The sequence below is a fragment of the Anser anser genome (genome assembly GCF_964211835.1).
Source record: "Anser anser genome assembly, chromosome: 10".
Classification (NCBI taxonomy): domain Eukaryota; kingdom Metazoa; phylum Chordata; class Aves; order Anseriformes; family Anatidae; genus Anser; species Anser anser.
Genome location: NC_139730.1, coordinates 6,550,598 through 6,567,429, shown reverse-complemented (window position 1 = coordinate 6,567,429; position 16,832 = coordinate 6,550,598). Strand labels below are relative to the sequence as shown.

General features: G+C 47.5%; 1 protein-coding gene across 16 annotated transcripts in view; it reads left to right on the top strand.

The window, feature by feature from the left end:
• The window catches only part of CHD2 (chromodomain helicase DNA binding protein 2), a 97,115-nt gene extending 81,350 nt beyond the window's left edge, over positions 1 to 15,765 (top strand). For all 16 annotated transcript variants that reach the window (XM_083849864.1, XM_083849865.1, XM_083849859.1 and 13 more), the window contains 14 exons: positions 826 to 1,001; positions 2,449 to 2,490; positions 3,512 to 3,651; positions 4,355 to 4,493; positions 4,637 to 4,787; positions 6,076 to 6,198; positions 7,057 to 7,185; positions 7,935 to 8,075; positions 8,587 to 8,721; positions 10,139 to 10,317; positions 10,732 to 10,831; positions 11,057 to 11,273; positions 11,642 to 11,891; positions 12,033 to 15,765. In XM_083849864.1, coding sequence (XP_083705990.1) covers positions 826 to 1,001; positions 2,449 to 2,490; positions 3,512 to 3,651; positions 4,355 to 4,493; positions 4,637 to 4,787; positions 6,076 to 6,198; positions 7,057 to 7,185; positions 7,935 to 8,075; positions 8,587 to 8,721; positions 10,139 to 10,317; positions 10,732 to 10,831; positions 11,057 to 11,273; positions 11,642 to 11,891; positions 12,033 to 12,366 — 2,256 coding nt within the window. In that variant the 3' untranslated portion in view covers positions 12,367 to 15,765. The remainder of the gene's footprint in view (positions 1 to 825; positions 1,002 to 2,448; positions 2,491 to 3,511; positions 3,652 to 4,354; positions 4,494 to 4,636; positions 4,788 to 6,075; positions 6,199 to 7,056; positions 7,186 to 7,934; positions 8,076 to 8,586; positions 8,722 to 10,138; positions 10,318 to 10,731; positions 10,832 to 11,056; positions 11,274 to 11,641; positions 11,892 to 12,032) is intronic.
• Positions 15,766 to 16,832: the final 1,067 nt, after the last annotated feature.

Genomic DNA, 16,832 nt, shown 5'->3' with positions numbered 1-16,832 from the left:
AAGCTGGTTAGGAGTAACCCACAGAGACAGCGCGTTGGTTTCTTGTTGGCATCATGCATTGGGCCCACGGTTCATAATGCAGTCTGAAAGCCTATATTGGGTTTGGTACAACTCATGCTGTGTAAGCAAAAAGAACCTGTAGTGAGCACAGGGAAAAATAACCAACTGTATAATGCAGATCTTCTGTGGTTTTTGTCATTTCCAGACTGCTGCTTTCCATTGGGCTCCAGAACTCCCTGCACTATTCTTGCCTAAATGTGGCTCTTGCAGGCAAAAAGAGATACTGTCATCCCAAGTCCGTTTTTAGGTGATGTGATCTACCCAAATCCAACAGGGAGCAGGTTGTGCAAAGAAACTCTGTTGGGATTTGGGACTTTGAGTGTTATTAACTGTTCTCTGGGATAAGCTGGGGAAGTTTTTAAGTGAAAATTAAACAGAAGGATAATTCGTATCTGATGATTGTAGATTACTTCTGAGGTCTCCTTGTCTTCAAAACACCCCAGCTATCAAGGAGCCTTAGGAACTGTGGCACAAAACCACGGAAAATCAATGTGTTTAGCGTGTCTTATGCTTCAGTAAATCAAAATGCAGTTGTGAAACTGTAAAGACTGTAAAGAGAGGATGAGCACTGGAGACTTAGCTAGCCAGAAACTGCAAGAGTGTGTATACCCATTCTGGTTTGATTACATGGGCTTCTGCATCTTCAGGAAGAGATGCTGAGGTGTTTCAGTCTCAACAAGAAATAATGCCAGTGCACAAGAGGGATGGAAAAGATTAGCAGATTAGCAGTTGTTAACTGTAGTGCTGTCTTTCTGCTGCATGCAGGCACAAACGAATGACAGTGAATCGGATGCGGAAACTAAGAGAAGGCTTCAGAGATCATCTGGATCAGAAAGCGAGACTGATGACACCGATGACGAGAAGAGACCAAAGCGCAGGGGACGTCCTCGGAGTGTTAGAAAAGATACCGTGGAAGGATTTACTGATGCTGAAATCCGGAGGTCAGTGTGAGCACAAGAGACAGCTTACAAAAATACAGAAACCCCATGCAGGTGTAGAAAAGCCCAAGTTAATACAGGAGATATTCAGATATAAGCACATAGGTGGTTTAGGTGAAGCTGTCTTTGGGACAGCTTCTGCACTTTTGTATAATTCAGTTTGCTGCTGACTTTAACATTCACGTCTGGCCAAAATAGGCTAGATTATCAGCAGTGAAACTGCTACCTTCCTAAAATTAATCCTTGTAACTGCGCAGCAGGGCTGAGTGGAGTGAGCTAATTCCATATTACACATGAGATTTTAGGTGCCATGAGATGGAGCTGGAGAAGCCAAAGGCTCTGGCCTTCCCAATATTTTTCTGGCTGTAGTCTTGACAATTTAAGTTGAAGTTAAAGGCAAGCTCTGTCTGGCAAAATAACCCCATGAGAAGCAGTGGTCCAGTCAATCAGAGCAGTAGTATATCCTCTCTGCACTGTGTTCCACAAGTCAGCTGGGGGCTGAATTCCGAAGTATTCTTTTCTTCTTGTATTTTCTTCTAATTTTTGAGCCTTTCCCTCAGGCTTTTGTCTTAAGGCTCTGCCCAGAGGTTCAGCCAAAGATGGAAAAGGGTTTGTGAGTTTTCCTTGCCTCTGTCTCTGAGAAATGCATTTTTAAATAGGAGATGGTCAAACTTTTTGCATTGTGGTAGCTGCCCCGTATCCAGCCCTGAAACCATAGAGGAAGAAGGAGGTGTTGCAACGTGACTGTAGCAGCCATTTAGGTTAAAGTGCTGTAGCAGAAAGAGGCTGAAAGAGTGCACGACGAAAAAGAGAAGGGAAAAAATTAACTCATTTTAAAATATTCTGTAGTTGAAGCCTTTGGGTCTACTCCAGCACAAAGCCCTGTTCAGTTGCAGCAGTGATGTCTGACTCTTGCCTTGAAGTTGTGTGTTAGTAATGGCAGCGATTTTCACAATAAAAAATAAGAAATAAAAATAAATAACAATCCTCGTCTGCAAGGCTCTGTGACGCATTGCACTACATTTGGCTCCTCTGTGACAGGTTGTTACTTATAGCCTGAGCTTGAAATTACTAATGACATTGATTTAATGCCTCTTTTCTCCTTGGAAAATGAAGTTAATAATTACCCATATGGTGTGAGCCAATGCTTTCTTCTAATTTTTCTTTACACTACAGTTATGTTTCTCCTCTTTTTTTTCCTCATCTGTCAAACATCCAGCATTCATAATAACGTCGTGTTCTTCTCCAGCCGAGGTCACAAAACTCTTTGTGAGGGTTAATGGATGAAGCTTCCCAGTCCTGAGTGATGCTTAGCTAATCAGAGTGGAATGTGAGGTTGATAATGTGGCAGGCTGTAATTAATATATTCAAGTGTATTTGTGATATTGGACCCATTTTTATGGCAGTTGCTTTAGTTTCTCTTTTATTTTATTTTATTTTTTTTGCTTAGGTTTATCAAGGCTTACAAGAAGTTTGGACTGCCTCTTGAACGGTAAGTCCCAGCCTGGATTTGCTTGAGAGTTACCCTGGGGGCAAGGTTGTGTTTGTAAGCACTGCCATGCACCCGCTGCTGTCGGTGTTTGACAAAACCTCCCCGCACAGCACCAATCCTGATAAGTTTGCTGTCATGTGCTCCGCAACCCAAACACTGCCGTACGGTCCTTCATGGCTCAGTTGGTGGGCACCGATAAACACTGGCCAAAAAGCAGCTGGGGCAGCGGTGGCGGTGCTGGGCTGTGCACAGCATCATCCTGCTGGCAGATCCTGGCCCTCGGGGAATTTCTGCTCTGCCTTGAGAGGAGAGGGAGCAGCTTCTGAACAGCAAACGCTACCCAAAATGCTTCTCAAGCTTCTCCATGCATATTAGTTTCAAGTTTGAATTTGGAGGATGTTTCTCTCACTGCTGTATCCCTCTTGAAGGGAGAGAGGCACACGCTATCCCCAAGCCTGGGTCTGCAGAGCCCTGGTGCTGTGCCCCAGCACAAGTGAGGGGAAAAGGGAGACAAGCGTGCGTGGTGGGTCTGGAAAGCTGGAGCCCTCACTGAGGGCTCGGAGCTGAGGCAGGAATCCCTGCGTGTGTTGTCTGAGAAATGACTGTTTTTTCAGCTGGTTGTGCTCTTTGGTTGGGAAACACAAGGCTTGCGTATGGGCCTTGGCGTTATGAACCTCAGCCAGGCAAGAGGGACAGCAGATGGCAGCTCCTGAGCACTGAATGTCACTGAGACAGCACTGAGAGGGCGTAAAGCACGCCGGACAGTCAGTTGTGCCTGAGAAGTTCTCACCTTTGCTTTAAGACTAAAAAATCCAAAGGATTGGGTCCGTTGTACTGCATCTGCACTGTGGTGCAGTTATCAGACCCAAAAAAAGACTAAAACTGTGTTACCTGCACCAGCTCCGCACATACACGGCGCTCATTGACTATTGAAAGCTGTGAAACAATTGCTCAGAGAATGACCGGGAGGAGAAATGCTGCATCAGATACAAAACTTAGAATTTTTTTTCCCTTTTTCCAGGCTGGAGTGCATCGCCCGGGATGCGGAGCTGGTGGATAAGTCTGTAGCTGACCTGAAGCGGTTAGGGGAGCTCATCCACAACAGCTGTGTGTCAGCAATGCAAGAATACGAGGAGCAGCTGAAAGAAAATCCAAGTGAAGGTAAGAGGGTCGTTTGCTGCTGTTATAATATTTTTGGTTGTGCTTTGTGGAGCTGATGAAAGCAAGGCACTCCCTTGCTGGATGGGGTGGTGTGCCACATTGCAAAGGCAAGAAAAATAAGCAAGGTCTCAAATCATCCCATCTCTGCCAGGCAGCTTTTACCAGCAGAGAGAAATCCATGAACCTTCTGCTCAATCTGGAAAGTGCCATTTGGGTCTGTTAGCTTCTGCTGAACATGAGTTTTCCTGGGGCGAAGCTGAAGTCATCAGCTTATTTAATGCTGGGTCCCAGTGCAGACGGATCGTATTTTAACTGCTTCAGGGACTGGGAATCAAACGTGTGCTGTGTACTCCATGGTGGAGCTGGATCTGGAGCTGGTGTCACACTCGATGTGTGGCTGTTCTGTGCCATTGGTACTTGAAGCAGGGGGTATCTGCCTGCTCTAGGTGAACAGAACTACTGAAACAACTGCTTCAGTGTACTTAGATGTATTTTTAAGATCATGATGATATACTGGGAGATGTTTGGGTTGCAGATCTAAGTGAATTAGTGAAAGTTAACTAATTTTGGGGGCCTACCTCAGCAGATGACCTTAGGAATCTTGAGCAAGGTGTTGACCTCTGCATGTCTGACATTTTTTTTCTTTACCTAAACATTCTTTCTGTAAGAGTTCTCTTAGTTGTTGTGTTTTATTATTGAGCAGGGAAAGGACCTGGGAAAAGAAGAGGTCCTACTATCAAGATCTCTGGTGTCCAAGTCAATGTGAAATCCATCATCCAGCATGAAGAGGAGTTTGAAATGCTGCATAAATCCATCCCCGCAGACCCAGAGGAAAGAAAGAAGTGAGTTTGAATAGTTAAGCAGGCAGTGGCAGAAAGAGGCTCAGGGAATTTGGATTTTGTGGTGAAAAGAGACTAGCCTAGATATGTGGATTTGCTTTACCTCCCTGCGGCATTAAACGTAGCTCATGTTTGAATGCCTTCAGGTACCGCCTGACGTGCCGTGTCAAAGCTGCCCATTTTGATGTAGACTGGGGAGTGGAGGAGGATTCTCGCTTGTTAGTGGGAATTTACGAGCATGGTTATGGAAACTGGGAACTAATTAAAACCGATCCGGAATTGAAGTTATCTGATAAGGTAGGTTGCTTTACATGTTACTTGCATTGGGTCCATTACGGTCTTCGTAGAGAACATGCTTGATTTGCTCCAGAAACAGATGTTTATGTTTGTAACCACTCCAAAAATAATAATAAATAATAATGAGGAAAACACTGACCTCTGCGGAATGCTGCATGCTTGATGGAAAGCAGAGTTGTCTCATTTGATTGGCAGTAAATTTTCTCTGAACGGTACCATATGCACCACAGTGAAGTGCCGCAGGAAGAAAACAGTAATGCTGACATATGTGGTTACAAGCACGGTATAGAGGGTGCATTGCATAATCGTGACTTGATATTTCCTTGAGCATCTCACAAGAAGCTGAGCTTGAGTTCTGTGTGGAAATAATTTTTCACAGATTTGACGCTGCTTATGTCAAGACTGGTCTGTGTTAGCTTTGAGGGTATAGTTACACGACTGGCTCTGGCAGCAAAGCCAGCTGGAAAGCCTCCATTTAGTTCCTCTGTTCCTCAGTCATTCCCATAAGAGCTGTTTATGGGGGCCATGCTGAAATGATCCAGGTTAAAAATAAGCCGCTATCCATTGTGTCAGCACAGTGGAAGGAGGGTGGACTGCAGCATCAGGCTGAGGAACACTGGGACTGTACATCTGCTTGGCTGCCAATATGCTGCATTCCCATGACATTCCCCCGAGTGCTTTTAGCAAAGATCAGACTGTGGTTGGGAGCCCTCCTACGTGAAGTTCAGAAAGGCAATTTTCTCATTGCCTGAGACACGCCACCCAAGTTCCAATGAAATAAAAAGGTAACCTTAGCTGGCAAGCTGCTATGCTTCCTCCACAAAGTGGTACCTTGCAGCCTCGTTTTCCAATAAAAATTCTTCTCTACCATAGCTGTACCAATGTCTCAAGCTACCAGAGGGTACAAGGCTGCTGTGACAAGGCTGTCACAAGCAAATCTGGTGCATCAAGGAGAATGGACTCAACGTCGCGATGCAAGATCGCAAATATATTTTGCTCCCGCCCCCTAATTTAAGAAAGATCCTGGAGAATCTAGAGAGCTGTGGTCCTTTTACCTGCAAAAGGTCAAGGGGGAGGGGTTCTTGCTTGGAGCTTTGCATATGGCTAGAGAGGGAGAGTCTGTGTGGGTGCACAGGTTGGAAGAAATGCTTGAACCTTCCTGTTCACCCCAGGAGGTGCAGCATCTCCAACCATTTGCTGGATCTGGAGGGACTGCTGATAGTGTATCTCTTTTACCAAGGTTTGATAGGTGCATGTGGGTGTATTTTTTTTTTCTTCTTTATCAAAGATCCTACCTGTTGAGACAGATAAGAAACCTCAGGGAAAACAGCTCCAGACCCGAGTTGATTATCTACTGAAACTGCTGAAGAAGGATCTGGACAAGAAAGAAAACATGAAAGATGGGGAAGAGGTGAGATGAGGCTGCTTGATTCTGGGGTTTTCAGGACGAGTGCTTGGTTGGTGGTGGGAGGCGAGACAGCCTGTGATGCCAAGTCACTGAGTGTCTTCTAGGTGAGAGAATGTGGACTTGCCTGTTGTCTGATTGCACTGTGATACTGAAATGATAATCAATGTTGGACAAGTTATTAATTATTATACTTGCTGAAGGTCTCCAGTATGACTTTATTCCCATGTTGAATTATCAACTTGGTCACTTACAAACAGACCGTGCAAGTTGAGTGTGCAAGCCACTGAGGGAAAGCAGGGGACCTCATGCTCTTTTCTTTACGCAATTTCTGAGAGGGGAATACTGCTTCATTTTATGAAAGTTTTTTTGAAAAATGATGGAATAGACAAGGCTGGGTGCTGAAAACTCCCTCAATTCCCAGCAAGAAGTGCTTCAAGCTATTCAGACAGGACATAAATTAACTTAGAATAAATTGTCTTAAAATATATTTGGCCTTCCTTTTCTCCCACCTGGAAGTTGCACCGTGATGTGCTCTGTTAAATATCCATGACATATGTGTTGACAGGGGGAATCAGGGAGCTTTGGCCCCGTCACCTCATTGTCATTGTTCTGTATGCGCCAGTCTGTAGATGCTTGAGATGCCCCCTTGACCTCTCAAAGCTCACAGGCAATTCCTCTAGCTGGCTGCAATTTGATTATCTAATTTCATATGGGGCCCACCAGGCTTTCCTGCGGCTCTTCAGGCTTCCTGGCACTCTGCAGGACCTGCAGCTGTTCGCGAGATGTTCAGGAGAAGGAGGATGCCTCAAGCAAGCACCTGTAGTTATTTGCTTGCTCTGACTTGTTCTGTCTTTCCTCCAGGGCAAGCTAAAGAAGAGGAAACCACGAGTAAAGAAAGAGAACAAGGCTCCCAAAGTCAAGGATGAGCATGGGAACGAACTCTCCTCTCCTCGGCACTCAGACAACCAGTCGGAAGAGGGTGAAGTCAAGGTGAGTCAAGGTGGATAGTGGCTTTTCCAGGTTTCCTTGAGCTATATTGCTACTACAGAGACTCAACTTGAGAAGCACCCCTGGCAAATGCCCTGTGGAGTTAAGGGGAGCTACAGAATGCGTTCCCACAGGAGACTGGCAAACTTACAAAAACATATATACAGCTGTGGGGTGAAAGAAGGACCTTTCCCACCCACTCTTCTAGGTTAGTGCCGTAAATGTTTTGGGAGGATGCTAGAACGGCCACACACATCCACATACTGACTTGGAGGAAAGGTTGTCTCAGGACAAAGTCTGTTGCCCTTATAAAGGAGAGAAAGAAGAATTGTTTCCCTCTCCTTTTCAGTACATCAGCCAGTGGTGAAGCTGGAGTCTACCAAGGTCATGCTGTTGCTTAGAAAGCCTTCTGTCATTGAGTGGTTTGGCTGGTAGTCTGAAGCTTTTTGTTCGTGTTCTGATCAGTATCTACCTTATGGACTGAGCGTTCTCCAGCACAACTGGCAGAGGAAAGCAGTGCTTATCTGCAGTTTGCCAGTTAGTCACAGACCGGGGCTTTTGTATAATTTTTATGCCCTTTTGTTCAAAGTTGGGTGGACTGCAGTGCCAGTCTTGCTGTCTGGTTAAAGAGGTGTGAGGGCAAATTTGGATGAGCCTCAAGAAACGATTGCTTTTGAAGGATGCATGTTTTGGGGAAGAGCATGTATGTGAGGTTGAGGGACTCCAACTTTGACTGTGGTCTGATTTTCTAGGAGGACGGCTTGGAAAAGAGCCCAGTGAAAAAGAAACAGAAGAAGAAAGAGAACAAAGAGAACAAAGAAAAACAGACAAGCACTAAGAAAGAAAAGGAAAGTGATAAAGAGAAGAAGAAGACAAAAGACAAGAAAGAGAAGGTAAGAAGTATTCTCAGGAGCAGTTTAAGAGATAGGAAAGTCTCTGAGCAGAAGGGCAAGCTGTAAGTCCTATGATTCGTTAAAGGGCCTGTGTGAAGAGACGTCAGCGAAGCAGTGTGGGGCAAGACCTTATTCCTTTCCCAGCCCTCCTGAATTTCATGAAATTGCAAGTTTTCATAGACATGAGACTTCTCTGAGCTCTGTCCTCTGCAAGGGGCTTATATTCTTTAGCTTAACCTCTCTTCCAAGTCTTCAGTGCTGTTTTTTCTCTCCATGAGTATAACCATGTCCAAAACGTTGGCTCTGACTTCTCTCTGCTCCCTCAGGGATGACATAAAGCTAAACAGAGGCATTACAGCAAAACAGTTGGAGATCTTGGGAGGAAAGTTGTAGGAGCGGTGCCCAGGGTTTAATAACTGCCAGTATCAATAGTGTGGAGGTTGTTAGTTGGATCGCTGGGGATCCGTCAGTCTGGCTCATCATGTGATGTGCATAATTTCTCCTTGTAAAGCCTAAAGGTGGTGAAGCCAAATCTGGAAGTAAAGGGAAGAGATCGCAAGGTCCCGTCCACATTACAGCGGGGAGTGAACCAGTCCCCATTGGAGAAGACGAGGACGACGATCTGGACCAAGAAACATTCAGCATAGTGAGTATTTTCCTTGGGAGTCTGGATGGCAGTTGCAGAGACCCCTGCTAAGGCAGCCAGGGTTTGCTTGTGCTTGCGAGGATGCGTTTTAGGTGTCGAGGTGTGTGCACAGCACTGATCCATGTCCCACTTTGGCAGGGAGAGAACCTCTTCATAGTGCCCCACAGCAATTTCCTCTGGCTGGTCTGACAGCACGGCAGAACAACCCTGTCCTGGAGTTGTCCACTTGCCCACCAGCTGGACCAGTTGTCCACCAGCTGGCTGCTGTACATAGCACAACAGCTGGAAGAAATTTCAAAGCTCTTCAACTCCCAATTCTCACCACACAATTGTGCTGCTAAAGGGTTCAGATAGCTCTCTTCAACATTCAGCTTGGTGTTTGCGCACACGTTTGTCCCCTCTCTCTGCCAAGGGATGCCAACCAGGGCACAGGAGGGCACCGTGTCAACAAAGCAGGCAGAAGGGCTCTCTTCTTCAGCTGACAAGTTGCCACCATTCGTTTGACAGCCCCGGGTTACAGATGATCTTGCAGCCTTATGTGGCAGTCTCTCTGCCATAGGAGCCAAGGAGGCACTGGAGCTGTTCTAGGCAGCGAAATACAGGAGGGTTTTGAGGGTGACCTTGTATGGTGTAGTTGGTACGGAGTTGTCTGAGCTGTGAGCTCTTCCCTAGCTGTGTAAATGCTCTCGCAGCAAACGTGCCTGCAAGGCTTGTTGTAAAAATAGCCTTTTAGTGAAAGTCGTCATGGCAGATGCTCCTTCGCCTGACTTGCATAGGGAAATGCTGAAATATCATATTTAAGAAAACAGTTCTGTAATTTCAAATGTGTGTATTCCCTGTAGGTCCTGTGTTATCTTTATTTATTTGTTTTATTTTATTTTCCCTCCACGGTGCATGAAAGGTCCAGTCAGGCAGTAGAAACCTGTCTGATTTACTGTCTGTGCAAAGTGCTGATGCACGCAGCAGAAAAAGGAGGTGCTTTCACCTCACATCTCCCAGTTCTAGTAAAAGCAATAGATGGAAGCGAACACAGACGGGGGTGGACAGGGAGGCTCCTGAGAGCACTCCTTCAGCTGGGGCTGTTCGTTCAGCACGTTGATGCTTGGTTTTGCTTCCCTGCCTGCCCTAGACTCAGTGCAAGAGCAGCCTGCGTGCGTTTACTGTTTGCAAACCAAATCCTTTGCTTCTAAAAGGCTGGGGGAACAGCAGAGATGGAAAGACTCATCTTTTCCTGATTATGTTCTGCAGCATGTCTAACAAATTGCTGTTTTCATAGCTGATTTCTCCTTGCCTAATGGCCAGATAAAGCTAATATCTCATGCTATTAAACTTCTTTCGGCTCTGTCTGATTAACAAGGGAGCAGTGCAGAGCACTGTGCCAAGTGAATCACTTTCTGCTTTCTGTTGCTTTTACAAGTGCAAGGAAAGGATGAGACCAGTGAAAAAAGCTCTGAAGCAACTAGATAAGCCTGATAAGGGACTGACGGTTCAAGAACAGCTGGAGCACACACGCAACTGCCTCCTAAAAATTGGGGACCGCATCTCTGAGTGCCTTAAAGCCTACACTGACCAGGATCTTATCAAGCTATGGAGAAGGTGAGGGATCGTTTTGTTTTCTCTGGTTGATCTGTGATGTTTAAAAATGACAGTTGGAGGCTGCTGTGTTTTATGTGGATGAGTGTGCCAATTGCCTCTTATTTAACATGCTTTTAAAAGAGAAATCTCATGTTTTGTAGCCCACTCGGTCCTTGACCAGTCTCAGGTGAGGGTTTTGTCTGCAAGTTGTGCTCTTTCATTTAAGCTGATTTCAGAGCTAGTTTAGAGAAACCAGTGCAAAATCCTTTATTTCACTTTGAAGGGCTTGGTTCCAACTCTCCTGAAACACCCTGTCCTGAGGTGGAATGAGACTGTTTTCCAGGGAGGGTAGAACTGATTTAATGTTGGTTTGAGAGCAGATGGCACTTGAACAGCTCATGTAGCAACTAACAGAAAAAGTTTATGTCCTTCCAGGAACCTATGGATATTTGTGTCAAAGTTCACAGAATTTGATGCCAGAAAACTGCACAAACTCTACAAGATGGCTCATAAGAAAAGATCGCAGGAAGAGGAGGTGAGATCTCAAGTGCCTTCCCTCCAGTTGCTCTCTTTAAAACTTGTTGCACTTGCCCACGCTTGGGCACAGCTGATTGACAAAGCCCTCAGGACGAGGTGGGGGCCCACAGCCTGGGGAATCTCCAGACAAACCCAGAGCCCGACAGACTGGGCCATCGCTCATGTAGTCTGAGTCTTCTGGTGGAAGAGCAGCTGAGCTGTAACCCTCTCTCGCCCCTTGCAGGAGCAGAAGAAGAAGGAGGACATGTCCAGCATGAAGAAGCCGTTCCGCCCAGAGCCTTCAGGCTCCAGCCGCGATTCTGTGATGTCCCAGTCCCACGTGCCTCACAATCCTCATTCCCAGAAGCTCCACCTGCCCCCTTCCCATGCCCCGCAGCAGATGCATGGGCACCCCCGTGACAACTACGGCCATCCCAACAAGAGGCATTTCAGCAACACAGGTGAGCCCTGGGGAACCAAAGGAAACCATTCCTCTTAACCTACAGGCTGCTTGCTCTTGGACACAAATAATTCCAGGATTTGTGGCTGGTCAGGTTTAAAGGTGGGGAGATGGAACACGTTTTTTCACTGTACTTATTGCTGGACTAGAAAACGTGATGATGGAGTGGTCAAAAGTTTAAGAATTGGGCAGAGTAAGATTTGATAGAATAATGGTAAAGGAATTAAAAGAATAAAATGGGGTCCACTTGGCTTAGGGAGGAGAAAGTTCCAATGGTAATAGTTCTAATTTCTCTGAGAATTCAACAAGGAAGTAATGGGCTTAACCTAAAGTATAAATGACATTTAATTAATGCTTTCCTCATTGCAGACAGGGGAGACTGGCAGAGAGATCGAAAGTTCAACTACGGCGGCAACAGCAACCAGGTGTGGGGTGGGGAGCGGCACCACCAATATGAGCAGCACTGGTACAAGGACCACCACTACGGGGACCGGCGATCTCGTGGAGACCCCCACCGAAGCTCTGGGAATTACAGACCAAATAACCTCTCCCGTAAGAGGCCCTATGAACAGTACAACAGTGACCGAGACCACAGAGGCCACCGAGATTATTATGACAGGTAATTCTCGTTCCTCTCGGGAAGGGTGGGAGGAGTTCACGTCGATACACCCAGCGGTGGTGGACAGGCTTTCCTTGGGGAGCTGATCTCCGTCCATCCATCCAATCCATTCCCTCATATCCATCCATTTTCTCTCTGCAGGCACCACCACGACTCCAAGCGCCGACGATCCGATGAGTTCAGGCCTCAGAATTACCACCAGCAGGATTTCCGACGGATGTCTGATCACAGGCCACCCATGGGATACCATGGCCAAGGACCTTCGGACCACTACCGGTCCTTCCACGCAGACAAATCGGGAGATTACAAACAGCCTCTCCCTCCACCTCACCCCGCAGTGTCGGACCCTCGCTCACCCCCCTCTCAGAAATCTCCTCACGACTCCAAGTCGCCCCTCGATCACAGGTCACCTCTGGATAGGTCGTTAGAACAGAAAAACAATCCAGATTATAACTGGAATATTCGGAAAACATAAAGTGACCAAGGGGGGGAAGCGCACTTCTTGAAATACTTGGTCTGATGCAACAGCCAGAAACTCTGAACATGCTGCTATCATCTTTGCTGGGTCAAGGAGGATTTTGGGGGAGCAGGTAGAAGACTCTCCCTCACTCTCAGTTCTGTTCTGGATTCCCATTTCCTTTCCCCCCTTTCTCCCATTGAACGTTGGAACCAGACTTACTGCCTCATTTTTTGCTTTGGTTTTGTTTCCTCCAGTCCAATGGGCGCAAGGGAATTTTCCCCAACCACAGTGTTTCCCCAAAACCAAGAAGGCGGATTGCTGCTGCTTAGGATTGTGCAGAAGGCCGTGTGCCTGCGCTGACTTGATGTTACATGACAGATGCTGCTTTGGGATTGGGGATAAACTGGTTGGGCTGGGCTTTGTGTGTAACCAGCATAGGCCACTGGGAGGACATATTCCAGGAGGGTCCCTCAGCAGCCAAGCTGTTGCTGTCACAGGGCTTGGTTGAAAGAGGGGCTCAATGTCACTTCAGAGTGACTCCAAAGGAGCAGGAGCCTTGCTGGTGACAATCCATCACTTTTCTGGCCACATTGTCATTTCTTATGTCTTTAACCATTTCAAGAAACTGCTCTGACTGCCATTGTGTCCCCTGCAGCAGACAAGGGGTGGGGGATCCAGGGCTGGAACTGTCAAGTCTTGACTCTGGGAGTCTTTGGGATATGTGAAGAAAGACAGACTTCCTTAGCAAAAGCTAAGCTCACTTATAATGACTAGGAAAGAAACTGGGGTGAGAGCAGTATTTACCAGTGGACAGGGCTCAGGAATTCATAACAAAACTCCTCTTCTCTTCTGACATGGGCGGCTTGGATGTCCAGGAATTAACACAGATGCTGGCTGGGAGCTGCAAGGTACCAGGACAAAAGATGGCTCTAGGCATCCGGGGACCTTGAAGCTCCTAATCTCCCTGCCACTGAAGTACTCTGCTTTCTGGGCATTTCTCTCTGTGCTTCACAAAACAGTGATCACAGACCTGTAATACAACTGAAAGGTAAGGGGTGGTAGAGCAGAGTTAAATGGGAATCCAGAGACTAATCTCTGTCCAGGCAATTGTCACCAGTCACCTTCCCGGCACCGTTCAGCAGTAGCTCTGAATTGCTGAGAGTAACAGCACTGCTACTGCTGTCTGCCTGAATTGGAAATGTACCTGGGAGCTTAGCACTTCAGTGAGCAGGGAGAAAATGAGGAATTCAGGACTAGGTACTTAAAAATCCCTGGAGCACGTCTTAGAAGCCCAGCATAGCAGAGGGAGAAGAGGGGTTTGCAGCCCAGCTCGGTGGGCTTCAGAGCAAACATTCCTCCAAGTGTTCGAGTCACTGCATACGATGCAGAACAGTGCCCGGCTGGTGGCATGGTGTGAGTGGTTACACACAGGTTGCTGGCGAGAAGTCGAGTGGGTGATTTGTTTTTAGGTTCGAGGCCTTGGGTAGTAGAGTCACGTCTCTGCAGACTACAGAGCTCTCCCAACAGCTGGGCTGCCCAGAGCACGGTTTCTGGGGATGCGTCATCTGGAGCTCAGTATTAAAGATCAGGCTGTTCCTGACCGCTCTTCTTGATGGGGGGCAGAAGTTGGGGATCCTGTTAAGATGCCAGTATATGACCCTAATAAGCTGTGATGTCCTTTCCCTGAAAGACTGAGGGGTGTTGAGGGCTGGCTTCCCCACTCCAACCAGTACTTTGGAAGGCGCACACAAATTGACACTAATCCCCTGCCTCTCCCCTCTGCCCGGAGCCGAAGGAGTTGGGTCCCTTGAAGTCACGGCGTGCACACCCTGCTCAGAGCCCGCTGCTGTGTCCCACTGCGCCTTCAGAAAAGTGCCCAACACCACCGTGATGCTTTAGCAGCAGGCCACAACCCTGTGCTGCTGCGTGCTGGGCAAGCACCGGGCCTCTTGGGGCCAAGCTCAGTGTGGATATAGACATCAAGTCGTGGCTCTGGGATGCCAGCTTGTATTTTATTCTTCTTTTGCAAGACTTCACCAAACTCACCAAACTTCACCAGACTCACCAGAAGCAGTTTTGCTTCTGTAGAGGGGGAACCAGCATGGGCAGCGCTGCGCTGCCCCGAGTAAGTGTTATGCTTGTGCTCATCTGCGCGGGAGGCGAGGGCAAGTCTTCCACAGGGCCCCTGGGGCTGGCGGGGGGGAGGAGGTGTTGAGATAGCGTGTTAACGCCGCGTATTTCACTAAGCTGTGATTGCAGGCGCGCTTGCTGTGGTATTCAACAAAGAGGTCCTTTCTTTTCAGAGGTATTAGCTTTTAATGTGAAAATGGAAGAAACCTCAGAGGGGCGAAGAGAAATTGCTCTTTTCGTTCACAACGTGGTGCTATCGTGATGGAAAGTTTGTGCCATACAAGTCGTAGCAAGAGGCAGTACTGGCCAGACCAGTGTTATGGTTGGTGCAGGAAAACTGAACCTCAGTGGGAGGCATTTTCTGTGTCCATACACGAGGAGTTCTGCTTGTCCTGTGTTGCAGGGGTGAGGTGGTTTGGGGTTTCCTTCTTGAAACCAGTGCAACAGCAAAATCTTTGTCTATATCCAGCAAAGAGCGGTCCCCACTGTCACATTGGCCTGATACTGAACAGTCACCTAGTTTGGTTTGCTCACGGGGGTGGGTCTTCGCTGGGTTGGACTTTAATAAAGCTGGAGAACTCGATTTGGGGGAAAGTCCTCCCCAAGCACACGCACGCGTGCACACACATTTTATGTCCCATCAGAATAGGGACCATAACCAGACATAGTCACTTGGGTGTGAATTGGGTCGCAGGGGACAGGTCCACAGCCAAAAACGTTACTGCAGTGTCTGTGTCAGCATCTGGTACAGCTCTTCCCTCTGAGCCAGCTGCGGGGTTCCCTCTAGCCTCTTTGCAGGAGAAAGTAGCAAAATGCTGTAGGTTTTTTCTTTGTTTCTTTGTTTAAAAGAATTTTTCAGCCTGACCCCTTTGGAAATGGTGTAAAGTTTTGAATTCAGATGATGGAAATCCTGCAGACCAAAACCTGCTGCAGACAGGCGATGTGGTGCCCAAGCAGGGTGGGTACTTAACAGCTCTCTGAAGCCCTTACGTGAACAGTTTAAGTGATCCACACACAAATACTATTCTGCTTTCACTCATTTCCTCCCGACCTCCACCTCCCCTCCGGGGAGAGAAGGACTCTTACTGTAAAAATGTGGACTTTTAAACCTGTTGACTAAAAAAACAGTAATTAATATTAATTTATATTTGTGAAAAAATGCCACTGTCCTAGTGATTTCTGATGTAAATATGTTGTTTATATAGTATGTATTAAATTTTCCTACATTGTAAAACTGCTGTACTTTTGATTCTTGTATATTAAAAAGTGTTCCTGAGATTTTCAGAACCGTGTCAGCGTGGTGTGTCTGGGGGTGTCCCGCGGCCCATGGCTATGATGGGGTGGGTGCCGAAAACCGGGGTTGTCACAGGATCGCGGGGCCCTTTCCTGCAAGCCCTGGGCATGCCAGGATGGGTATTTTCACTGTGCAGGAATAAGCATGTTCTTCTCAGCTGTTTTACATAATTTCGCAGTCTGCGGTGATAGAGGGCTGATCCAGACTTGGAACCACCTTTGGATGGGAATTTCCACCTGATCAGGAGAAATTGAGCATTTCCTCACTGATTTCCACCCCGGATGGTAGTGGTGTTTATCCAACCTCCAGCTCTTCTGGATCTCTGCGGGTGTGTGAGCTTCTTTTTGACCCTTTCTTGGGAGAATTCCCCCTTCCCTGTTCCCAGTGCATCGGTGGAGTTCTCCGTTCCCTCCCCACGCCTCCTGGACAAGATGCACCTCTCCCCAGGTGGGTTGCAATGGCATCCCACAGGCTGCTTCGGTTTGTTTTTTCCCCCTTCACCCATTCATTCTGAGCCCACACGTAACCTGGCCCCTGGCAAGGCACAGTGCAGGGATTGAAGCCATTTCTCCCAAGTTATAAGAGCTCATTGTAAAAAGGGCTTTTGCTTTTCACACCTGTAGCCACGACGTCCAGCCCTCTCCAGCCTCTCTGCTGCTGAACCGAGCCAAGTTTTAGCCGGGAGTGAAATTTCACAGCTGAGTTATGTGCCCCTGAAAAATGGGTTTCCAAATGGAAAGAGTGAGGGCTGTCAGCTGTGGCAGGGAGAGGGGGCTCGGCGCGGGGAGGCCCTGGTGTAGGGGGCTATGGGGAGCTGGTCCTGGTGTCCCTGCCTGGAGCACAGCGGTGTGAGTGCACCCAAGACAGGGATCTTTTTAATTCAGCGTTGACTCATCTCTTACGCAGGGGTGCCCATGGGAAAGGTGGAGAAGCGGGGCCTGGCAAGCCAGAGCAACGGGGCAGGTAAGGATATGGGCATGGGGGACATGCGTGTAGCACTTGTGTGCTGGGGACATCAGCACCATGCTGCAAACACTTAAAATCCTGAGCACCTGTG